Source organism: Megalops cyprinoides, chromosome 1 (genome assembly GCF_013368585.1).
Source record: "Megalops cyprinoides isolate fMegCyp1 chromosome 1, fMegCyp1.pri, whole genome shotgun sequence".
Lineage (NCBI taxonomy): Eukaryota > Metazoa > Chordata > Actinopteri > Elopiformes > Megalopidae > Megalops > Megalops cyprinoides.
Genome location: NC_050583.1, coordinates 58,798,951 through 58,826,354, shown reverse-complemented (window position 1 = coordinate 58,826,354; position 27,404 = coordinate 58,798,951). Strand labels below are relative to the sequence as shown.

General features: G+C 37.8%; 1 protein-coding gene across 12 annotated transcripts in view; it reads right to left on the bottom strand.

Annotated features, from left to right (window-relative positions):
- Nucleotides 1–27,404, bottom strand: part of LOC118776356 (calcium-activated potassium channel subunit alpha-1) — a 198,286-nt gene that overhangs the window by 13,731 nt on the left and 157,151 nt on the right. For 4 of the 12 annotated variants that reach the window (XM_036526698.1, XM_036526705.1, XM_036526714.1 and 1 more), the window contains 6 exons: nt 14,770–14,863; nt 8,338–8,461; nt 7,244–7,468; nt 5,421–5,613; nt 1,944–2,057; nt 659–742 (listed from right to left, as the gene is read on the bottom strand). In XM_036526698.1, coding sequence (XP_036382591.1) covers nt 659–742; nt 1,944–2,057; nt 5,421–5,613; nt 7,244–7,468; nt 8,338–8,461; nt 14,770–14,863 — 834 coding nt within the window. Of the gene's footprint in view, nt 1–658; nt 743–1,943; nt 2,058–5,420; nt 5,614–7,243; nt 7,469–8,337; nt 8,462–14,769; nt 14,864–17,487; nt 17,761–25,443; nt 25,618–27,404 lie in introns of all 12 variants that reach the window. The other 8 variants (XM_036526721.1, XM_036526731.1, XM_036526747.1 and 5 more) reach the window with 4 other exon arrangements.

The following is a 27,404-nucleotide window of genomic DNA, read 5'->3' as shown; positions in this document are numbered from 1 at the left end:
GATTTATTATAGATGGATATTATTTTTTAAATTTATATTTTTTTTCCTTAGAACATACTTATTTCAATTCTAAAAACAAATTTAAAACTTCTGCTCTGTGAGCCTGTAGCATGGCCTGTTTCAATGTCATTTCCAGCAAGTTCTAGCACCACTGGACATTCTTTTCCAATATAACACTGAAATCCCATTTCATTTGAAAAGTGCATCATAAAAGCTTTCTTTGTGCCATAGCTTCAATACAGTATCTATGCTTCGAAGGAATCTAGAAAAAATAAACAGCTTAAAGGAAGGTTTGATCTTGAGTTTTGTTTTTGAAATTTTATTTCTTCCGAGACTTCCTGTGAGCAGCAAAAAGAAATGTCAGTCATATTGACAAGAGACTGATGAAAAGGGCCCAGGCCAAAGGAAGGAGCTGTGAGGAGATGCTATGGAAACAGCCACAAGGACAGACGGGTGTGATCAAAGGCCTAGCGATGCTCTGAAAAAATCATTAAAAAAAAAGGCCAAAAACAAGACAGTCAATTTCAACCAGAACCAAGAATAAAATGTGTTCAAAGTGATGCCATGGGAGCAGTCCTCTATTGCAGCCAGATAAATCAAGAGAAGCTGATGAAGGAGGAGAAACGACACTGCAGAGAAGGACAAAGGCACAGCTTACCCAGCTCAGTTATCATTTGAATGTTGGTTCCACTGTTTTTGTCCTGACTGAATGATACCAAAGGCTGTAGTTTGCCAGGTTTAGCTAATGATGCAAAACACCATTGGGGGAAATTGTTATTGAAACATATTTTTTAAAAATTTTCCATACGAGACACTTTATAGTCAACTGAGGAACTACTAAACAAAAATGAGTCCATAACTAAAGGCCAGCCACACGTCTTACATGCACGGCAATACTCCGTGGCCAAATGGTTCTGTGCTCGACAACTCCCTCAGCATATGACTAAAAGCTCAATTTTATTTGTACTTGTAGTCATACAATAAAGTGTAATCAGAAGTTAACTGCATTATCAGTTCTAGTATTGCCTGTGAAAAATATCAGAATGACCATTTTTTCTGTTGAAGATAGTGACTTCAAAGGCAATCTTTCCAATTTTTTTTCCAAATGGCTCTAAATTGTCATTTAAGGCTCTCGGGTAGTACATTGGTAGCCTAATGCAGATGCTAACCACTTTAAATCCACCTTTCAAGAAATGTAAAACCAGTTTCTAAATACTTTAAAATAAATGGCTCCTGTATAATTGATTTGACTTTTTAAATTATCTTTATTTATCATGCTTTCATATTTCTAAAAAAAAAAGGTATCTCCTCATTGTCACCACAACACAATGTTACCAAATCTAGGCAATGTCATAACACGAAACTTTGCTACCAGTAGGTCCTTCTCTCCTGCTTTTGCTGTGTGGCTCCATAAAGAATAGCTTGGGAGGGTTACGTGAAATCCAGCTTTATGTCCTCGTTTTTAGAGTCCCTCTTTGCACAATGCGTTCTAATTGGGTCAGGGGAGAGTTATAGTGGCCAGTCTCCTGTGCTTTAGTGCCTACTGAGATCTGAAACTTTCATGAGTCCCTGTGCCAAGGGAATACCAGCAGATTCATTGTTATTAATAAATGGACCCATTTTGCTACTCCATGTTTTTTTTTTTTTTGGTCAAGACAGCTTTTCTATTCCTACTTAACTACTCTACTTCCCCTAAACCACTTTTCTTCATTCATAGCTAACCTTGATTGGACAATAACGACTTCGTAGGCACATACGTGATATGAAAAAATGTAGATATTAAATGTAGATACAAACATATATACAGAAACATGTAGATACACCTTTTGGAATGTAACATTTTACAAGGATTAGTTATCTTTCATGCATTTGTAAATGTAAGAAGCTACTCAACTGTCAGCTTTTCATAATAAAATGTTTACACATAGTTATTATTGACATACCTAGTTCAGTTATGATTGGGATATTTGCTCCTGTTGTAACGGAAGCCTGTCGAACTAGTCCATGAACTGGACTGTTGTCTGGTGATGACCTGTCCATCCCAGGGGGGGTGAAACCTTTATAAAAAGAAAGTCATGATTAGATAAACGTCATGTACTAGCATCAGTAAAGTTATAAGTGTATGTTGACATTGACGTTGGATGAAAGATTCGTTTTACTCCACACATTCGTCATTATTATAATAAATAGATACAAATTATCACAAAAAGAGCAATCCCTAAAAGCATCACTTCAGTTATGAAAATAAATAATGATAAGTTATATAAAAGGGGGACAATGTACTAATTCCTTAATGACTTTTAAGGTACTGTTATGACCACTTTGTGGTGGACCAAGTGAATCCATTTTCTGTAAAGAACACAAGAGCCTATCACTGGTTCTGAGGCTGTAAATAATGATTAGAAATTCATTAATTTCCTCCCTGTGTCCATTCACCAGCATAAGCAAATTGTCAGTGATCATGTCAGTAAGCAAGCTGAATGGTCATTACTTGTATCTACTGTGCGTATGCATGTTTTCTGCACTTAGTAAAAGAAAGTGTCAACATGTTATACCAGTTAGGTGGAGGTAAAAGGGGGGGCTCAAGGAAGAAATTATTCAGATGTTTGCCTAAATATTGCAGTAGGGATGGATATTCTGCTTTTAAGGGGCAGCAGGGGCATATTTAGCATTTATAGCCTTCCATCAGCTACTACATATAAATTTTACATGTTGGTCATTTTGTTACCATAAAAGTGGCGAAGTGGAACCTGAAAACCTTTTATCGGAAAAAGTGCCACTCAGAAGTATAAAACACACTACAAGTGACATGGGTATGAATACACACAACTTGACGTTTTTGCATTTCTTCAAGCTGACAAGTAAACACCTTAAATCAGTAATGCTACGGTATATGCATAATACATTGCCTGTGTTTTGACATCCGTCATTTAATGCTGACTTAGGAAAATGCAAGCTTATAGTTTTACAGTGACAACCATATTGCAAGGAATGGATTGAGGTTGCAAAGTTTGAGAAATTCTATGGAGGCTCTGCCATTTTCTGTCAGGACGTTCAAGGCGGCAATACAGCATGGTTGGCTAGTCTTCGAAAACAGAGACACTAGGTGCTCAGCACTTCTTCTAAAACTAGAGCTCACACTATCCATTTTTTTCAATGATGAAAACGTGGGGAGAAACATTCAATGCAGCTCTGTTTTGTGCAATTTTTGCTTTGACTTAATACGTGCATTCATTTTAGATATTACAAATTCATAAAACTTAACATTAAAGAAACCTAAGGATATATATACATCTAAAATACATACTGGTACAGGTTTGGTTGAGATTAATGAAGATACAACGCAGCTCATTTTGCAATTTTTTATGCCAGTTATTTCTGATATTGCCTAAAGCTGAGACAACATTTAGTAATAAAAATTCAGTGACTGTTAAAAGACATTATAGGTTTTGAAAGAAAGCTCTGACAATCAGTGACAGTTACCATACGAGGGCTAACTAGTGAAGTTGTGTAGAAGTAAAACTACAGACTTCTATCATTTTGAGCTAAGCATACTCTAGACCCATTACCTTATAGACGTGGGGGTTAAAAAGTATTTTAGTAATGGTAATTATTTCTATATCTATTATTTCCATTCCAACAAGTATAGACTATACAAAACTGAAAACACCTTTGGCAGCAACTGAATCATTATCATCATTGACTGATTGTAGTCACCTTAAATGTAAATGCACACAGTATTGATCATTCATAACAGTGACCAAAGGTTAAAAGCCTGAGAGTACTAAAAATAGCACTAAAGCTACAAGAGCAAGACTAGTGCCCACCCTTGCCCCACGCTGTCTGGAATGAGAAAAAAAGAAAGCAAACCAAAAAGGAAAACACATAACTCAAATTAGGACTAAGGTACTGAGGTTTATTTCATAAATGTTCAGTGTTACAAAGAGGCTTCCCATCTGCCCGAGGCTATCAACCCCAGCAAAAAAAAAAAAAAAACACTGAGATTAGAGAGTTTGTATCCAATAACCCACAGCGTTTATTAAACAATTGATTTACAAAGGTATTTCATGTTTCTAGACAAGGCATGAGCTCCACTGCTTAACTCTACCACTTCAGCTGATATAACAAGAGCTCTAGCAGTGCATTTTCCCCCCAGGCCATTCTGAAGCTCACAGTTGCCTAACCGCATGAAAGTTTTCCCATGTGACCACGTTGTGTATTTTTTCATTTGCACTTGTTGCCGCCATCAGAATGGTAGGGATTTAAAACGATATTGATACTTTATCCTGTGCAACAACATCAGATTTTGAAGTTAGGCTTTTCTGAGGATAGCCATACGATTTTACATCTGTATTGATATTTGAATAGGGTATGGCACACCGACAGTGCCTATGGGCAGCACAGGTAAAATATAAGTGATTTCCACAATGCTATCCAGAAAATGTTGTCCTTATGTGCAAATTTACTAATAAAAAATCAAATTACAGACTGTTTAAATGCATATGCACTTTCTAAGCTAAAATCTGCTTCAATGTTAATTTTCTCTAATTCCAGCTCCGACTGTCAGTGTGCACATTTAGGCAACTTAAATTTCAAATTATAGAGCGACTGTTAAATAAATGACTAGAATATACAACTTTTTCAGAGACTGACCTTATGCTTTTCACTCAGTGCTTTAGATGTATTTTCCTCTTCAAAAGACCCCCTTCAACAAGTATCATAGTCTTAATCACATTAGGGGAGAAATCTACAGGATGAGTAATTTGCTTAATGAATGGCAACTGAAAGCGTGGCACTTACGAATTATATTGCTTGGTTAATGATGATGAATCCTGATGGGCACAAGAGGTTACATGTTTATCTGAATTTATAAACAATCTGTTCAACTCCATTTGTCTGGGAATAGAGCTGCTGCTGCAGATGTTAATGGCTTAGAATGATATAGATCATAATGACTGTTATTTCAGGACAGCGTTTCAATCCCAGAGGAAGCTGAACACATGACACCACATACACCACAGAACACAGTATAAAACTACAGCAATGTTACAGTGTTTGTTCGACCTCCACTGTAGTTATATACGTGCTATATCAGGCAGGGGAATATCAGCTTCATCTGATCTGAGTAGCCCAGTCACCCACCACTTCCCTTGTTTGGATTAAACTAGCCAACAACCCCCTGTGTAATTGAATGTGTACTACAACATTTCTCAACAGTATTCATCACTATGGCGTAGAAAAAAGAAAGAAAAAAAAAAAGAAACGGCTGGCTGCATTTTTTAACCTTAGGAGTAATCAGCAGGTTTAACTGTCAAACAAACTGATGTGAGGTACTTTAAATCACCCAATGAGGGATATTCTTCTTGCCAGGCCCTGTCCCCTGTAGGCAATGCAGTGAAGTATTATAGGGCAGTTCTTACCTTGGGAATTAGCCTGCAAGACCCCGATGCTGTCATCAAACTGCATAGATTTGATGTTGAGTGATGCCAAGATGCATTCCTTGTCCTGCAGTGAAGCATCATCGATATTGTTCTGATTGGCTGACAGGATAACGCACATGTCGCAGAGGTTGATGTTGACAGCCCTCAAATCAGCCCGACTTAATGGCGTACCCTTCAGCACAGAGGGAAAAAAAAGCAAGAAAAACAAATTAAAGATTGAGAACAGAGCTTTGGGAAATAAGTTAACAAGTATTCTGCTTTTTTAACGGCATGACATTCAGCTGATCTAACGATGTGCTGGGAAACCGGAGATGTGTACTAATCTAAAGGGTAGCTGGTGCTGATGGCAGCGTTTTGGGTTCAGTTTTAATATTCAGCCAAGCTATTCCTAACAGGAAGACGAGCAGGCAATATGCCAGCACTTCACATCTTAGCGTATGTACGCCAAGCAATTGATTTACATTAAACGGGCTTCATTTCTCCAGCGCAAATTATCTCTGGCACAGATTAAAATGTGAAGAGGTGGGGGTTATAAAGATTTATTATCATAGTGAAAAGTGTTAATACATGTGATAATTAAGTATGTGTGTGTGTGTGTGTGTGTGTGTGTGTGTGTACATGTATGTGTGAGTGTGTGTGTGTATGTGTATTTAAGCCTTGTTTTAAATGCCAGTCCAATTAAATGTGAAGTAACTTTATATACATAAATCTGGATGTGTCCACTTTGACTATGCATTATTTTTAAAAAAATACATTAGAGGCATGATTCATGCTCCCATTTACCCTAAGTGAGATTAGGCTGTCTGGCTGTTTTTAACATACAAGTGGATCTGTGTCTGCACTATAGCTACTGCTGTGCTTGGATTGCATTTTTGGCACTTGTTTTACAGCAGACAATCTATTCAGAGATGACTGTGACCCTCTGCACTGAATATTGATGCACACCAGAAACACACAGCTCCATTCAGACTAAATGTGTGTATGAGGACTACTCTGTCTACGGTAATATAATTCTCATGTTTCACGTATCATCTGAAGTTGGGGGTATAGCGGGCTTTTGTGTAGACTCCATAGATACTTGGAGACAAGCAACAATGGATTTGCAAAACATGACTGCAAAATGGGTATTGATACTGTTTCAACTGCTTCCAAATATATATAAGTATATTCATTTCTGTGGCTATCAAACATTGTAGTAGAGTAGAGAAAATGATTCTGTCAATCATTTGCATTTTTTCATTAATACATCCTGACTGATTCCACAGAAACATGGAGGCTACTATATGGAAGAATACAATGGCACACACTGCTAGTTTCTGATTGAAAAGACAGACTGGGCTGGTATGAGCTATCTATGCTGTTATATTAATATTCAATGTCAAAAGTCATCACTGTATGGGGTATGCCATATGCAAAAACCATGTTAAGAATTTTTGTTTATGTTTTTAGCATAAACTGTGTGTGCTGCCCTTTAAGGCCTGCTTATTTTAATTATTCCTAAACCATAATCTCTGGGTAGATTCAAACGTAAGGAAAAAATAAGTAGCAAACATGGACAAAAAATTTGTGCTTTTAAAAAACCCTTTTATTTGACATTTTGTCAAAAATAACATTATGAAATAAAAGGCCTGTTATTCTGACTACTGAACCACTGTAAGTAATCCTGAGCACTGAACTGCCTTAAATTCACTGCAAACATTTTAAAGTTAATCTTCATGTTTGTGTTTCCATCTATGTTTTAAGACCATAATGGCCGGTCAGACACTTAAAATACATATTAGAAAAAAAAAACCTGTACTCACAGGTAAGATGGAAACCTTGGGGAAGTTGTGTAGGGTTTCCCATTCTCGCTTCAGGTATTCCAGAGAGCCCACAAATACAATGGGCTTCAGTTCATGATAGTGGAAGTTGCTTGCTCTTAAAGGCATTACCAAGTTTCTCAGCCCCACCAAAGCGGACTTGACATCTCCAAATATACAGACCACCACATGACCACTCAGAACCGTCATGGCAGCCTCACTCCGAGTCTGAGGGAGGGGAAGAAAAAAAACTGTGAAATGTGACAGAATGATAATGATGGATTGTGTCAGTGGCAGGGAAATAGCCTGAGAAGCCAAGCATTCAAGTTGAGCAGAACATCTGCAACACATACTTGTCTTCTCTGCCACCCTACCTGCAAGTGGAGTACTTCATGATCCAATAAAAAATGAGTTCACTCACCTTAGTACAATAAAGAAGCATTAAGAAAGACATAAACATATTATTAGGGATGCAAGTAATTGATGCATGTTATGGATAGTGTGTTCAATTAACATCAATACAAATCTTGCTTATTTTAAATATACCATATACTGTTATGCAATTTGATCATGAAGCTATGCATATAAAATAAATGCTTTAGTAATTGTTATTGAAAAACATTCCATAATTATAGAAACATGAGAGCAATTAATGCAGTATGTCCATTATGCTGAAATCACTGACAAAATGTTTATATGTAAATATATAGAGAGCCATTTCTGTTTAATTTATGAAATGTTCCCCTTAGCTGAAAAGCAAATATAATCCATTAATAGTGTAAATTAGTGTTTAATTAATTTATTTCATTATTTGAGATTTGGATGAAACAAGATGCATGTGCAACAGATCAACACATTCGACAATGATCTTAAGTCCTTCCCACCTCACTGCCCAAAACAAAAATAATTATATAAAAAATTACAGTGAAAAGGTCTAGTTAACATTCCCCCAATATAAACGGTGTGTCACACCAGTGATTAGAAGTGTTAAACAGCATGTCTGTGCACGCCAACTCAGTCTGAAAAGTCTATCAGTGGGTGTGTGTACAAATTGGCTGGATTCCGATGACCTTTGGCTGTGTGGCAGTTATACCCACCAGGATAACCTTCTCAATGTCTTTGGATGGGCACCAGTGAAACATCCCCGTGGAGTCATATTTCTTCACATTAACGTCCATGTTCTCGATTTGCTCATTTCCCGGAATGAGTAAAGGGTCGTGCCTAGTCAGAAAAAAATAGAAAAGAAAAAAAACGAGAGACCTTGAGAGCGGTAAAAACATTTCCCATATCATCATTCATACTTTTTTCCACATTTCCTTTTCCTTTTAACACATATGAAGAAATAATCCTTTGTTATCATAGTGAGTGTCATATTTCTAAAATGCAGCCACAGTGTCAATGCATGGAGCATTGTTTTGAAACCTACAGCCAGGTGGTGATTGGGTTTTTGACCATCAGTAGAACCAGCTGTAACAGGCCACAATCTTCAGATATGATTGTAATATTTCAGAGACTGAAAATGAAGCTCTTCAGCTACCATAGCGATGCGGTAAGTCACCTAATTCCTTATTTTTTTTTCTCTTCAGTTTCCATGTTTACTCCTGTCACAGCCCATCTCTCAAGCTGCCAGAAATGCAAAGTCATCAAAGAGCTGACATCAGCATCAGCAGTGGAGTGGAAGGGATGGAAACTCCGGTGCGCCACGGTGACTGACTGGCATGAGAATGGGGAGCCAATTACGTGCTTTTACCACATACAACTTCTGACGCGATGCTCTTCGCGGTAAAAGCTTTAACAGGCCGCACTTTAAATATTTCAGCAATTTGCCCAATCACATTTTGCTTTCCAAAACTGAAGGCCATTAAAGTTTCAGCAGTGCGTCAAGACCAAACAGGCTAATTTGTGTCAGCGGTACGAACAGCGGAGTTTGATGCAAGGGAACACTGACCATAAAAAACGTCCCACAAGTGGGGTAGCTGTGGTTTTGCTGCATTTACCTACCATGTTCAGAGGTATGATCTCTAAAGCCTTTTGAAAGCAGTACAGAAGAAATACTAAATGGAGAACATATATAAATATATACATTATATTATTATTACTGAAGAAAAAAGCGATAAACCCAAAAGGAATAAAATGCAACAGACATATTAGACATTTTTGTGTGTCTCATTAGACAAACTGATAAGTAATTAAAATAATGATGCCAATTATTTGACATTATTTATTTGCTTAACGGATGCCCTTTTGCAGGTTGTCTTACAGAGATGACATGTTTACTCATTATCCTTTTATCCAGCTGGATGTTTATTGATGCAATTCATTTTAAGTACCTTGCTCAAGGGTACATATATAGTGCCCCATCTGGGATTCTAACCTACAGCATTTGCCTTGCAGGACACTGCCCTGACTTCCTGTGGCACTAACTAGATATTGAACATTTACAAATATCTTGTCTCATGTTCAGTGCTCATTCACCATAATCAATATGATTATTTTAAGTGTAGAAAGTAGAACTAGAAATAGAAAACATGCTTATCTTCCTTTGCATATCAATAATTTATGTCTTTGATCCATATGAGCACTTTCAGAATGATACCTTAAGAAGCAGTTTAAGTATGTATGATGGTGTCAGGAAAAAAAAAAAAACTAGTACTTCAGGCTTCAAGAAGAATGGGTCAAAATGCCTGCCTTTAAGGTAATAGCCTAAGGCTAGACTATAAAGCCTCCCTTCAGTAAAGTGGCTTCAGGGAAACATCTCTCTTCCTTAACATGCTTTCTACTTCACAACCCCCACACAGTAACAAAAGCATCAGTTATAATGACCTCAATATCAATGTGCAACACACAAAGTCAGGCTTTTAATGGAATGTGCTGAAGGCTTCTGCTGGTTTTAACTCTGATTAAGTTTTTTCACAAACTTCACATAGATGCATTAATACAAGCTTGTTTGCTACTGTCTATATCTGGACAAAGTGACCAAATAAAGTGGGCCTCTGGGTATCTGTTAATAAATGTTCCTACAGTTTGTAAAATATGTGCATGAAATCTGTCACAGCCACGATTACTGACAATGAACAGAAATGTCAATATGTGATTACTGTATGTTTGAATAATTGTATTATGTTTTGTGGGATTTCTGTTGGAAAAACTTACTCTGACAATGTTTAATTTGCATCTGGAAATAAATTAATAAACACACATAAAATAATACTAATAGTCTGTGATTTTACATACATGCAAAAGGACCTATTTGGCAATAATACATCATGAACCCATTGCTGCATGCTGTCTCACCATTTTAATTACGTCCAAAATGAAATGTGAATAAATACTTCGAATTCAAGCCATAATACCGCATGCTAAGATATGACAATAGTATAATCAGTATCCTATATGTGATACAGACTCTTCTCATATCCATATTTAAAAACCTACCTGTTAAGGTGTGTATATTATACATAATGACAGTTTAAATTTCTGCAAATGTTTTACAGTCCAATCTGAGTAAAGATGTCATCTTAATAGGAGCTACCTGCCAGAAAGGAAATTTTCAATCCACTATAAACGATGTTATTACCCTTTATCATTTTTATCATTAGTGTAGAAATGTAGCACCACACTTTGAGACGATGGGAAACTGCTCATTGCTATTTGATTTTCAACAAATCAAATAGTAGATTTCAGTGAGCTAGTACCTGACACATACAGTCATAACTAGGTGTTTTGAAACCCTCTCTGGCGACCTGTCTCCTTGCTACCATCCCCACTGCACTTTCCTATTCCCTTTTATTATGGCTGAAATATCATGTTAAAAAAAAAAAAAAAGTGTAATTAATATGCACGGTTCGAAGATGAAATCAGCAAGTACAGGTGCTAATAACAGCGAAAGCATTTAGTGCTTTTACACCCCGGCTGAATATTTCATTATGAGCCGCATGTTTCACTACTCACTCTGCGGACCCCTGTCACTTCAATCTTCCCCCGCTGCCATGACTGGCGCAACGCAGCTCTGCCAAGATAGCTATCTTTCACAGACTGTCAGCAATGACTGCCTGTCACAAGCCAACTCCGCCAATTGCTGCGACTCCAGGGTACCAGACATGACATTTGTGCCACGGCGCTAGGAGATCTGAACAAATGCATTGTGACTTTCCACAATTAGATGCGTCTCAGGGCCCATCAAAAGGTCCACGGGAATGGTGTTAATTTCAGCAAAGAATTTTTCTATGGAGGGATACGATAGAACTTGTTACTTCAATGACACGTCTGAGTGTGCGATGGGGAGATGGCTTTATTTACATAGCAGATTGTTTTTATCAGGGTGTGCGTTGAAGGCTTTTTTTCATCTCCGTAGCTGCAGCCTTTTGTTGTTTTGCATGACCTATGTGTGTGTGAGCAATAAAATCAGGATCCTAAAACTAAATGAGCAACTGTAGGTATATCTAAATAAAACAGTACTCCATAGGTATAAATGAATCAATTTCCCTTTTATGAGTATTCATCCAGCACCAATCCATGTTATTTTCTGTTTCTGTAATTTTCTAGTATATATAAAAAATACATATATACTTGAAAAATATCCTGAATATATTGTATATTTTTTTGCATGAGTAACAATAAATATGTGTGAAAATACCACAGACTAGTCTATGCACAAATTCAAATTCAGAGCCTAAGAGACGCAGCTGAAGTCTAGGAAAAAAAAATCCTCTCAAAGCTGCTCTTGCTTTCAGTTTATTTTTCAAAATGTGTTTAGCTATTCCAGCGTAGAGCTCGGCAGACGATGCTAGCCTGGGACGAGCACGCTCCCTCAATCCCTCTTCAGCAGGCAATGAAAGCAGGCTTCGCTTTGAAAATTTTCCCCATCATGCAAACTGACAAAGGCATGCTTTTCAAAAACCCACAGCCAATCTGTTGATCATTATTTATTTACAAAGGCCTTGAGGCTCGGAGGCCTCTAAAAACCATACTTGATACGGTATACACAATTTTTTTTCTGCTTGTAGAATAAAGTATCCCTAAGGCTACCTCAAACAATCACTTTCTATCGTGCATAAAATGCACCTTGTAACACTGAAGTATTTAATATATATGGTATAATATATCTACAGGAATGGAGTTTGTGTAGAAGTAGGCAGGCCCACATTTGGTAATTTGATGTTTTGCTAAGGGCTATGACTTGGAGAGGGGAAAAAAAAACCTGCACCTAGTACAGAGGACCTGTCATCTCAGTACCCAAGAGCCAGCAGAATACAGAAGTGCCCTAAAGCAGCGAAACTTTGACACCGCTTTGAAGCATACCAAAAGTGTGTAAATAACTCCCAAGAATTACTATTTCTCAAAGATCAAAGAAAAGATGCATTCATTACATGGTAAATGGGAACAGTCCCCTCTGCACAATAAAAAGATTTTTTCCTTAAAGAATGACACTAAATATCTTTCCACACATCCAGTTAGCTGGAAACAAGCCAGTATCTAAAGTGGAGCCTATACATACACACACACAAACACACACACACACACACACACACACATATATATATATATATATATATATATATATATATATATATATATATATATATATATATATATGTTTATATATATATTTATATATATAAATTTTGTTTTTTCTTGGTCTGAAAAAAGCTGTTTCCTTTCAGTTTTACCATGGGCATTCTGAACAACACTCTCCTGTGTAATATATTTCAAGAGGCTAGGAACCTTTATATGGTTAATGGTTTAGAACCTCCGGAGGTTGGTAAAACAATATATCTTGTGAAAGGGATTATTTTAAGTCCTTTATCACATCTCCAAGGTCTTAAATAATATATATGACTATGATGGTGTGAGGCTCACCGGGTTGCTATTCCCACAACATACATAAAAAACCGAAAACATAAAACCATGTCTGTTTAAGGAATGGTTTAATAATCCATTTGTTTTGAAAAACCTCACAGAAGCCATTCAAAAATGTATGGGTGCAACACATTATGAGAATGCAAAATGTGTAAGCAGTTACATTATTGTGTATTATTTTATTCCATTAATTGAATTTTACTCTGTGATTGACTAACATACTAGAACAGAAAAGGCACTTACTCTTCCCAACAGCACATACTTATGAAAATGAGAGAAGAGAGTACTAGAGGTAAAGACAGACACCTGTGTCACGAGACACAAGCAATATCCTGGTTTTACTTTTTTGGATGAGAGCTGTGAATTTGAGTCATCTGTCATCTGGCCCAATTCTGGGTGTCACAAACACAATGTACAGACTCTGAGCAGGCTACCTAGGGATAGCTCATTGGACATATGACAGCACTATAGTCTGATCAGAATCACTAAGCCACAGTCATATTTAAGATTAATGTTAAATGAGGTTGCTTCACTTTTTCATTTTATTTTGCTATTTGTTACTGACATTATTGTAGCAGTAGCAATAACAATCCCTGATCATTGCTAAGTAGCCTTCTTCAAGAGTTTTGCTGGTTAGCCAAATTTAATGCATGTCAAAATGCCTGTGGCAGACACATAAAAAATAAAGATTTATATTTACATTTATAAACATTACTGATCTGAATCTGAAATAAAATTTCAAAAATATACAAAAATCTAACAAGGATTACAAAAAATTACAAAAAGCAGAAGCAGTTCACCATATATACCAAATATAGTATTATTAGCAGGGAACAATTATAGAAAAAATGAATTACTTTAAAATGAAATGTTTGTGTGTAAGACTATGCTTACAATAAACTGAAGCAATCATTCTGCCTATATTACAAGAAAGTGTTCCCATTAAAACTGTATATAATATACTTTATTAACAGTTAAGGCAGACCAAAACAAAAAGACAGCAACTAGACTGTTGATAATCCTACTGCAGTCTTACCACAATGACTGCAGCACCATGATTTGAAATGCAACTTCGTAAATACATATTTTATCAATGCTTATTATTCTTCATCTCATGGCCACATGTGTAGAATTTTAGTTCTTTTATCAGTCAAAATCAATTAACAGCAACTTAATTCCAGAGGACAAGATAAAAGGAAGGTAATATTTGAATTCATTTTTGATTGCGACGATACATCTCACACATGGCCTTAAGTACCAAACACAGTACTCAGAGGGACTCCTACAATAGATGAATGACCTGGGGCGATGTAACCACATGAGTCCCTCTGATTGGTTAGCGCTGTCATTAGTGCCATTGCTATTTAAGAAGTACATGTGCACGGGACCAGGGTGACAGCTGAGACTTTAAAGCAAGAGTATTTTTCAAACAGCTTTTCATAGTCTTTTTCATGACAGAAATATCTCGGCTCTATCATTAACCGCTGACAGGCTGACAGAATAAATGCTTCAGCCTTAAAGGGTTCTCCTCACTCTCCCCTTTCCTCTCTCTACCCAACCCCCCGCCCCCTCCCCAACACACACACACACACACACATATACACACACTCCCCTCTCCCATTCTCTCTTATTTTGAAGGCTAGAAGAGTTTCTTAAAGCTGTCGTCTTACCTCATCATTTTGGGTGAGCAGTTGGGTGAATTTCGCATGCCTCCGTTGCGCTGTTTTTTTTTGGGTGACAGCGTTGATGGATGCTCTTCTTCGACTGCAAACACATGCAAAGGTGTCATATTATGGACGGCTGGAACCTCAATGTGTAATGGAAATGACATATTAAAGAACACAAAGAAACCAACACTCAAACAGTCATGACAAAGTCTGAGAAGACCCCAAAAACAGAGCGAAAACGCGTTAGTAGGGATATGCGGTAATTTGTGGAGGGTAAGAAGGGTACATGGAATGTGGTTTACACCTCACCAATTTAGCAAATGATTATTTACAGATAACAAAAGTGCTGTTCCATCAGAAAGAGTGTATATACATGTGGTTGGTCCCACAGCAGTCTGCATCAGTGCCGCCATGTTCTTAGATGCCATCGCCATCATCCCACCCATTTCAAATATGGCAGGCCATCATTTTAGGTAGAAATGAGCTGAGGCAAAATGTTTCTGACAGGCCAGAGAGAGCGTGGAGCTTGTTTCTGATGTGCAACGATGACTCCATTGTCTATTCAATTCAATCGCAATACATTTTGCCCTTAAGTCTGAGTCAAATGTTTATGCATGTTTGTTTTTTTTTTTTTTTAAATATGTTTCTTGCACAACATTTTCAGTCAATTTCTGCCACCGCCAAACTCAAAGTGTTGTGTAAGAATAGTGAGAAAACGTAGCACTTGCTAGGGCTTGTTGTCCACACTTGAGGACCAGAGGCATTGCAGTAAGATTCAAAAGAGGCCTTTATCGCAAACCCAATCACGAATCCATCTAAGACTAGTGTGCTTGTGTTGTACTATAACTCTACCTTCATGCCACAAGCACTCCAGTTTTTTTTTTTCCACACAGGCATCTTAGGATACCCATTTCATGCTGAAACAGCACTCAAAAAGAAAAAAGAGCTGCAACATTACCAATGAAAACCACAAACATTAATAGTTAACTCACCAAACATGCTGAAAAGGTCAGTTCTACTGTGTCAAGCAAATTACTTATTTAAACAATAATGTAATCTAACACAGGGAAAACACACTCCCCAATACTGAACCAGACCACTCTAACATGATACCTGACTATATAACCAGCATTAAAGCCAACAGCAACATCACATAAGTACAAAATTAAACTGAGAGGATCTCATTGATGCAAAAATCACACATTCCACTGTATTATTCATTTGTTCGCTTGCAAAGAACTGTTCTTTTCCACCTTTTATATTATTAATTATTCACCTTATTGGGTTTTAAAAGTTTTCTCAAAAATGAAACACTTTTAACAGAAGCATCTGTCTGTAGCTGCGCTCATTGCAGAGATTAAACCAAAACTACAAAGTCTCACAAATACTGTAATAAATACACATGTAACCTCAAAGAAATTTATATATATATTCTGTATTCTGAAGATTTTTGTCTTGGTACAAACAGCATTTCTATGAGCCTCTGCATTTCATGTGTGATAAATCCAGCCTGCTACTGTACTGATCCTGTACTAAAAGGCCAGACCTAATGCCACCTAAAATATAATATTAATTTTCTAATATTCTAGATTATAACATGGTATTAGTAAAAACACTCCTGTAATACAAGCAATTAGCCAGTTCATGCAGTTTGATTATTTAGCCAGCCCTGTTCACACAGTTGTCTATTCGTTCACATTGTTCAAAATTATAAAACATCTTTGCAGTTTTCAGCACTGGGGCAGGAACCTTAAACAGTGTATTTCATATTGCAATAGACAGGACACTGTGAGACTGTGTCCTCTGTTCCATCTCATGAATGTATTCTAAGTCAGACTGCTGGACCTGCTTAATCTCATGACTGGTGCCCTTGGATCTCTAAATTAGGTTGGTCCAAGTGCCAGCGTGATTTATGGACAGCAGGGTTGCCCTTCACTCAGTAGCTTCACAGTGAAAAGACTTCTGCAGCTACAGGAAACTAGGAGCATTTGATAGCTGGGAGCACCACTGCAGTACTTTTACATATTCAATCATTATAATTAAGCACACAAAATATCTCAGATCATACAAGGAAAATGAATAAAATAAGTATTTGGACAATGTCCTGCTTTGAAGCTGAAGTGGCCTCAATGTCTCAATGTAGTAAGTAAATTCTACACTGTTAAATTTACATATTATAATAAACAAAACAAAATAATTTGCAGAACCTGTGAATGAACTGGTGATTATCCTTGTGAGTGGCCATATTGTATCCTATAAACACGAACACACAGAATTATTAAAACCATGCCAAAATAACTGGTGAACAATACTGTAAATAGGCTGCAGAGAAGTGTGATGTGGAGACTTCACCCTCAGATCTGCACAGATATTTAAGATGGATAGTGCCAGATATGGACACAAGGAATCTCTAGGATACCTATTAACCATGGTCATCTGAATGCCTTTTAATGCAAAAACATAATGTATTTCCATCGCCATCTTAAATTACTCCATCTCAGACAATGTGGTGGAGATTCTGCTATCTGGGACTTTACTTCCCCTGTGAAACTACTTAGTATACTACAAGTTGGTGGAGGATGGGGGTTTGTCGGTCACACATAGAGGGTCGTTAGTAAAGAACCGTGCACGTGCGGTCACTCCAACGTCCGGCACGGAACTGCAAACGCATGCAGCGCGGCGCGCGCCGACTGATGCATCCGGCTTAGGGGGGCAACCTACATGGCGCGAGACTGAGCATGGCGTTACTGGGGTGGTATCGGTATTTCACGGGCAGGCTGCGGGCCCTCTGCAGACGGCCCTCCTCCCCAGGCCTTGTGAGGCCCAGGCGCAGCGAGGGGTCGCTGGGCAGGAGCAGGCTTCCTTTACGGTTATTAACTAGAGGGACGGGCTCGGCCACTCCTTCGCGAGGGCTGGCTTTGTGAACCGTGTTAGCCGTGCTGTTGCTGATTTTAATCGACCGGTTTTGATAGGTCGGCCTAACTTCATCCTTTACTGCCAAACAATGAAACACAAAATCAACAATGAGAACACGCAGGGCCGTGTTTGCTGGCTTTGCGTCATACTGGCACAAAGTCGTCTAATCTTATAATGCAGTTGAACAAATACACCAATATAAACATTGCTGAATTCAGTAATGGCTGTTAATGTAACATGCCGCTGCTCTCCTCGGGTAAAATTCTGTGAATCATTGCCAAAACACTCAGGGGGCCGAGCTGTAACTTCAGTTCTTTTAAAACAATTCTCTGTGGCAGACCTGACCCTGTACATGTTTGAATATGTGCATATAAAATAAATGCCAATTTCACTGTCATTCCATTTATCTCCCCCTTCAATCATTATTTAAGATTTATTTAAAAACTTACTTACTTGTGTCATAAAATATACCGTCACTGTTTTAATAATCAAATAGGACATCTCATTTTTATTAAACACCACTTAACCACTTGGTCTACACTTAAATGAAATGTTCGATATGACATATACTTTGCTATTCATAATAAACATGAATTAATTAAAGGCCTGCTCTTGTTCGTTCGCCATTCTTCTCCCACAAAGAGGAGCAAAGTCATGACAGAACAGAAGTCACCACTATTGTCTGTACACGAGAAAGAAAGAACGCGCTGTAAAGAAAAGCACATTTTTCATTGCATTGTAGAAGCAATGCATTGTAGGAAAAAAAAAAATGCCAACAAAAAAATGAAGAAAATACACAAATCTGTTTCTCTGTTATTCAAGATCTCTTGGAGCAGTTTTAGCATTGTGGATTTTTCAAACTGTTCTAAACGTAAATAAGATAACGTTGAGGCTCACTCGCTTTCTTGGTCTGTGTTTACAAGACTGTGCACCTGTGATACTAGTCTGTGAAAATAGTTAATTATTCCCTTGAACCGTTTATCTAAGGATGGCTACAGATGGTGAGGGCACTGAAATCTACCCTTGAGGACCCTTTTGTTAAACCAAGACAACAAGCACAACAAAACACCTGCCTTGTGTGGATACATAGTAAAACAGCTCCTTAGTAAGCTACTAGGGATGGGACAAAGGTAGCTTCAGGTAATTTGATCCAATCCAAAGGACACCTGGCTGGATCCACACCTCTTAGAAATCATATATGTTGACTGCCTCCGTAATCCAAGCCTGGTATCTACATGAAAGGTAAGAGGTTAACTAATACATAGCACAAGCAACAAAAAAAAAAATCTGTTTCCACCCTTTCCAAAACTAGCTCTGAGCAATATAAAGATGATTATTCCTACCGTCAGCTGCCTCAAAGATTTAAACCCCTGTACCGATAACTCCTGGATTCATCTGCCCCTTGTCAAACATATACAGTATTACTTTAGGAACACGCAGTGTGGCAGTTCTGCTGTGGATCTAGAATAATCCAGACGGCGACTGTCTCTTCCTGCACTGCGAATCTGATGACACGTTTGTATTGCGATTCTTATCAAGCACCGCTCTAAATGGAAACAAAACATCATAACATTTAGATTTATAATTTTGTGTGGACCTTGTTTCAATGTTTTTTTTTCTAAAATACAACATCCTATTCCTCCTTCTGTTACTTTAAAATATTTTTCAGAAATGACAAGGAAGGAAGCGTATAATGTTTTATGCAACACCCTTTTTTCTTTTGAAAGGAACCTCCAATGCGACAATTATTACCATGAAGTGCAATGAAGCCACAATCTGAGCAATCTGTCACTGTTCAGTTGCTTCAAGAGACAATTGTCTGCTGCTTAAGCATATAGGAATATATAAATATTAATACAAATATATCTAAAATAGCACTGCAGTTAAAATAATATCTCAGGTATTGTGTTCAAAATCGAGTAATAACCTTTTCCAATCTCTAAAACATCTTCGTATATAACCGATTATACTATACTATGATTATACTGTACAATTTACAATAATAATTCTACTGCATTTCATATGTAACCTGCATTCCTTCTTAAACAAAACAAAGCTATATGGATGTAAATGGGCTCCTACTGTGACACCACGGTAGAGTAAAAAGACAGACACACTGGAGGGTCTACCTAAATTGAAATCTTCATTACAAATACTGTATGTGGGCCTCACTTTTATCACCTACACTACATTTCCCTGGAGTTGTAGCACCATCTACTGCTTGAAACACTGACACACCATATACACCTTAAGAAACCAAACTAGAGATAATAATTGCCATTCTATATAAAAATATCCTAAAAATATAAATATAAATTCTATAAGTTACAATGATTTGTGTGCAATTTTATAGGCTGGTGTGGAACAATTCCAAAGCCATTCTCAAAACAATTACGCTGACACTTCATCCTTAATATCAAAACTGATCATGGACCACTATTATTATTTGTCAGTAAGCACGGATTCGGGGCAGCAGTTTTGCTCTGCAATGCTAATCAGAAAGGCAAAAGCAACTTGACAATGCTAATGCTAAACAAAAAAGAGCTAAGAAAGGGTAATCCGGAGAACTAGCGAGGGGCTAACGAGGAAGGTAAAAGCAGAGTATGCAGAGGGAGAATGCAAATGCAAATGCAGGGTGAGCAGAGGGGAAAATAAACAAATGAAACTTACTTGATCTGATATATCCATTATAGTTATATTTGGCTGAGAAAAATGCAAAGACAATGACATATTACAGGGAGGAAAGTGTTGCAAATGAATAGCAAGGCCATTGGAAACGTAAGGTAGGAAATGGAGGAAAAAAAAAAAACTGTTAGCATAAGAAAAAAAGAATATTTTTTTAAATCTTGAAGGCACTTTTTAAATGGGGAGTGCCGGGAAGATGAAGGAAAGTATGGAGAAATAAAAGAATGAGGCTTAATAAACTAATGCTTGAATGAGGAAAACTAAGGGGAAGCTGCCTTGCAGATGGTAAACTCAAGCAACATTCTAATGCAAAACAGCTTGTTTTGTATACTACAGTATGAACAATACTGGCTTTAACTTTACTGTCTATCAAAGATAGATGACTGAATGATTTCCCTTATTTGCAACACATTTTTGAAGAAGCTGTCTTTATTTCACAAAGAGGAAGCTCCTACAGTGCAGTGAGAAAAAGGCAAAAGATTTTTTTAAGCTACAGCACAGATAGATCTACGAGCTAAATACATGTGAACAAATATGAAGTTTTCATTTTTAGGTGCATGATGCTTCCAAGCGGCTGACGGTTTTGAATGAAAGGGCCTGAAGTTCACCTCGCTTTGCACTAAAAAAAGGGAACATTTCCGGTGCAGGTGGGTCGCAAGGAGAGAAGTCGGTGCCGCAGAGTTTGCTCCGAGCCTGCTTAGGATCAAGAGTCCACTTGTTCATTAGTAGTTTATCTCATACGAATTCATACAATAAAGGTCACAGCTTGAGCTCAAGGCAGGACGGTGACAGGAATGTTCAACGAGGAACCACGCTGGTCCTGGCATCTGTCGCTTGCGATCGGTCGGTGCGGGAAGAGTCGGAGGACTAACTGGCTAACATCTGTCCCGCACCAAGGAGGGGGAGAGGGGGAACTCGGCTGCCTGGTGGTAAGGAACTGTCAGGCTGAGTTTCATGACAACCAGTAGCGCTCAAGAAATGAAAATGCAAACATAATTTCCATGTCACCCCGCATAAAGCCCCGCGCTCGACTCCCACCGCACCATGCACAACGGCATCCTTTCGAGGTTGTTCCCATCATAGCCGGCCCGCCGTTAGTCACTTCCGCCTGACCCTGGCAGAAATACTGCAGGAAAACGATGCCCGCGGAGATTACAAAGATGCTCTGACCTGCTTTCCCAAGAAGATGCCTACTGTTCAGTCTTTGTGACTCAACATTTTGATCCACGGGAAAAAAAAAAAAAAAAAAATTCACTGGATTCTCAAATGGGCCCGAGATGCCAAACACAAGAACACAGCACCTGTGATCTCACTCTGTGACACCTCAAAGGGAAAGACAATGGCCCTAAATTCATTTTTTGAACATTCACACAAAGGGTAGCTAAGCCACTGCAGGTAACATCATGGTATTTGCAATTAAAACCAGGGTCTGTAATTCTCATTTAAGATTCTTTGCTAGTTGAACAAGCTTTTTGTAAGCTTCTTGTGTAAACCAATGGAAAAAAAATCAATGCAAACAAAACAGTTAAAATTGCATAAAATGAGCTTTTTTGCTCTTGCAAAATGTTTTTCCATAAAATGAGCTTTTTTTTCTTTGCAAAATGTTGTCACTGCTTGGAGATTATTTTTCAGTAAAAGATCATTTTCATAATTCCCTGCCATTTATTTCAGAGCATTTTTAATGTCTAGTTTTCTTAGTTTAACGTACACTTTATTGATGAATGTAAACAATAACAAAGAATTTATAACATAAATGTATGAGCTTCAATGTTCCAAGAGGTATGTCAGCTGGCTGAGATATAAATCTACTATTCAGTATGTGTCATTATAGTGTTGCTTGCTGTCAAATTTGAGGACATGAAGTATGTTCAGACCTCAGCTGAGCTCACATTTGACTGAATGTTAAATGAAAATATCTTTCTAACACAGTGTATGCAAACAAAGACTACTTCACACAAATCATTGCCATTCTTGCAATGATTAAAGATGATTGCGCTCCTGCACCAACTGTGGAGTTATACACCATAAACGTTCATTTAGCCAGCTGAATAAAATAATGTCACCGTAAAATGTTTCTGCATGAACACACTTGGTTTAAGAGATTAATTATCTAGTTATTTTCAACACATGATTCTCTTCAACACCTTGGCTAAATGTCCATATTGTTTTGTAGTATAAACAGAAAACAAACTGAATGCAATATACATACAAGGCCCTTTCTACACAAGAGTCTGTCAACCCTGTGACAAACAATGCATACTTAAACAAATATTGTCAAAAACCTGAAGCACCTGTGCATTATTTGACATTATTTGTTTGTATCTACTCTAGCTATGTTTATTAGTTAAATGCAGACATTGGCCAGTTAGCTGATAATGTTTTGATGTTTATTTCGAACAGAAAATATGTTTGCTAAATTTGGAAATATTAATACAGTTATAAAATGCTTTCATGGGTAGAAGCTAAGAGTCAAGTGTGGTGAAATAGACCACAAAACCATATACTGTATGGTATTCATCATCTAAAAATTAAGACAGAGAAAAATGCATGCTTCAATAGAAACACTTCCCAATTCAATGTTAGAGTTTACAAACCTTACAGAAGACTTTCTAACATCAAATGGGAATGTATGGAACAATACGCTAAAACATTAATAAAACCAGAATGTTCTCTAATTAGTACCCAGAGATAACACCAAGTATCAAAATAAAAGACACTGCCATACTCATTATATCTGACACTAATCCATTGTGTTTTATTTTTAACCCTGCTTCAATGCTGAGCCTTGCTGCTGCCATTCCTAATTGAAAAGTGCACAAATGACTAAAATCTCTGTTTTTCTCTTCTTTTGACACTTACAAAAATGATATATCTTACCAATTTCTGCTCAGGAGCAAATACATCAGTTGATATGTAAAACTTAACAGTAACTTGTATTTCTAAATGTTATATTCCTTACCTTTATCATAGTTGGTAACAATACTAAAAAGCTCTTAATTTCCTTAAAAAAGACAGTGCTCTTATTGCAAATGCCATTTCATATGCTAATTTAAACTGTTTTTCAAATGAATCCCAAAATCCAATGCTTTATCTCACCCTCTTTCTGAGGGTAGCAAAGTATATCTGTTGTCACAAAGAAATAATCTTGATTATGCAAATACATTAATACAAATTCAAAACCCTGTCATCCAAATGAGATCAAAACATTCTAGAGTTGGTTTATACAAAATAATCTAACTGTCATACAGTCTGCATCACTGCATCACAAGTTAAATTGGTATTCACACAAGTGGTATTCATTTTGCATAACTGTACACATATTTTAAAAAGTGGGTTATATCAATGCTAAAATTAAAATGTGAGCCACAATGGCCTACAGTAGTCCCCCCTTATCTGCGGGGGACATGTTCCAAGACCCCCAGCGGATGCCTGAAACCGCGGATAGTACCAAACCCTATATATACCTTGTTTTTTCCTATGCATAAGTGACCCAAGGGCAGGTAGCATATACAGCGTGGATACGCTGGACAAAACGATGATTCACGTCCTGGGCGGGATGGCGCAAGATTTCATCATGCTACTCAGAATGGTGTGCAATTTAAAACTTATGAATTGTTTATTTCTGGAATTTTCCATTTCATTTCATTTTCGGACCGTGGTTGACTGCGAGTAACTGAAACCGCGGAAAGCGAAACTGCGGACCACTGTACTTCATTTTATCGTATGTATTACCTGCATGTACTGAGCACTGCATGCTTTCCAACCAACCACAGGTACACAGTCAAATCATTCTGAATGTCTTGTCAATAACTTTTGGTAAGAGGTATACCAAACTAACTGTGATAGCTGATACTACTATGAATGACTGATACTATCAAATTGAACAGAGGTTTACATAATACTTTTATTGTATTAACATATGCAGTGAAGACTTCTACAGTCTTCTTGTAGCAAATGGCCAATGCTGAGTTAGTATATGACTGGGAGCGCTCCCAGGAAAAAGCTTGTTACTGGAAGTTGCATTGGTGAGCCAGCAGGGAACCCCCACATAAGTGAGGGGACAGGGTACTGCAGGAAGTGCCACCTTGTACTGCAGATCTAGGCCTAGATCTAGGCCCTGAATCATGGTAGCCATTAAAGATCCTGACATTGAACAAAAGAGTGTGAGTTTTAATGCAGGTGTCCTATCCAATTTCCAAGTATGTTTTCTTAGTCTGGCTAATTAATAATTCCTACAGAAACCACTGGACTAAACATTCCTTCAGTAATTTGTCTGCCTCACTCTTTGTATCCCCATGCCTCCAGGTGTATCAAATGTAGAAAATTTGTCAGACTAAATAGACCAAACAAGAGTAAGAGACCAAACAAGCAAAGAAATGCCACACGGCTATCAATGGTGGTGATCCACCTCTGTAACTAAATAAACATAAACATACTTACTAATAATCACTGTTGAATCAATTCAGCTCAAAGAACTAACAGATACCCTAAGTACATTCAAACCTTCTCATAAACTGTGAGAGGATCTCAAAACAAACCTTAACAGTTTGCATTTTTCATGTGAAAATACATGTACATGTACATGTGGAAACCTACTAGTAAATCCAGTAAGCTATAGTAGATCTAGCAGAAGCAGAAACAGAACCAGAACGGCATGTTAAGGTGTTAAGACAAATCATTCACAGAAGATAACTAAAGCACCTTAAAACAGCATTTATCCATTTTTGGCAAGGCATAATTAAAAAAAAACAATAAGCACTATACTGTATACACCAAACCCACCACACCATCACGACACGTGTCACTAGATACTGACATAGCATGCTCTAACACAGACCTAAAAACCTACAGAAGCAGGACAAAGCCACACCACTTGTACCCAAAATAATAATACCCCACAAAATGACACCAATAATAATAAGAGAAGAAGAAGTAGAAAAACACAAAATTGTTTGAAATTGCCAAATTAACACCAACGATGGACTTACAGTTAGTAATACACACCACATGGAGGACGTCACACACGCGCACTCACGTCACAGACATGGAACAGCATGTGTTGGTGTTGGAACTTACAGGCACGTAAACTGGTTGAGCAATCATTAACAGAGACAGAGGAAAGTGGGAAGGCTCTCTGGAGGGTGTCCATGTTACTATGCACACTGCCTGACATGCACGAGCAGTCACGCTCAGAGCGTCCGCAATCAAAACAACATGCCAGTTTCATTCTTTTGTAGATGGACATCTTGGCTATAATTGAGTTTTGGGATGAGAGGAGAGGAAAAGCAGCAGGTTAATGCCAAGGTAAAACTGAACAAGGGAAGTCGGAAGGTTTCTTCAAAGGGAAAGAGTACAGGCCTTAGAATCGTACTTTCACAGTCTTGACCCTTGTTGGGAGATTTACTAACACAGGTGAAAGACAGAATAGAAATTGCAACACCAGTAGAAAAATTTCTGTAACAAGATTTTGGAATATTAAAAAATATGAACTAATTTGATTTAAAAAAGAAAACATTACTTTCTGTCTCTTTGGTGATGTGAAAATGGGAGGCAGAAAGATTTTTAGCAATTTTCTAACAACACATATTATTGAAACCTCAAATCTGGGGTGGTCTTGGAGAACAACAATATGGACTAATGTTTCTGTTAGCATTAGTATGTTTATCATTTAACCCCATCTCCAGGGGTGTCTCACGCCTTGGGGCGAAACAGACATCTCCAGGGTCAAGCTCTGTTCTAAGGCCATCCATGTTAATACTGAGAGGTCAAGAGGTCAATACATGACAGTGGGAGGGAGCATTCAAGGGAATGAATGGGTGATGTCTTCAGCAGCAAACCCCATTGTCAGGAACTCTCCTTTGACTTTTTCCTTCATGAGCATCGCAGTCAGGATTGGGCACCTGTATCCGTCATGCAGCAGCAGCCAAGTTCATGGTATGATACTGTACAGTACATTCCATTCTAGACTAAGGCCCAGATTCGATCCAACCGCAATGCACTTTGTCCTTATCTTTGAGTAAACAAATTTAAGCAAGTGTCCGTTTCTTGCGCAACATTTTTTCACCGATAACAGAAACTAATGTTTTGTAAGAAACAAAAAAGTAACACTTGCTTGCTCAAAATAAAGGACAAAGCACATTACAGTTCAATGGAAGAGGCCTAAATCTCAGTTGTTTCACAACAGTCCCCCATAAGTTGCCACAACAATCAAACAGCATCTCTTACTGTCATGTAGGGTTTCGAATTTGGACTGAACTGTAGGTGTGCAGTATACTTTGCATGTGCAGGGAATCCCATTCAGCTGCACTGTATAAAAATGACTATTTTTATTGCACATATTCAACACACCTTATCGTACATCTATCCTGCATTCATTTTTCATCTTCTGAATGCTGTGCTGCATATCTGTAACCTAACAATATCCTTATGGAAATAACACATTATTGTACAGATTCTTTATGCACAAATAAGATGAAATCATTTCAGCGTTAAGCAGTTTTCAAAAGTGAGGCCTGTGTTTTTAGACATGTTTGTATGCAGCTCAGATGAGAGGAAGAAAAAAGCAATAGTAGGTATGTCTCCAAAAGCAGGGGCACTGTAGTGAAACAGCATAGCGAGCCTGGGGAGGAACAGTCTCTGGTATTCACTCTCATGGTGCCAATTCGCAAAAACCAACAGTAATCGAGTCTGGCACTCTTTAAAGAAATACAATCTTTGGGGGAAAGGGGGCTTTTTGAATTTCATTTGTGGAAATGAACCCAAATTAAGTGGCCAATTTAAGCTCCCTCCTCAGGAGGGAAAGTGGCACAAGACGTGACATTAAAACAAAGACCTCAGGGACTGTTGTTCGTATACGACCATGCATAATTTTTTGGAGGGGGGGACTGAATTAGTGATCGTTAGCATGCAGCAAAGTGGTTTGACCCTTAATAAGGAACCATTTCAGCTGTTGTCAGGAGTGAAACAGTATAAGCAATCACACACAAGAGCAGTGAGACTGTGATATTTCAAAATCATGCTGGAATCCATTACTGCAT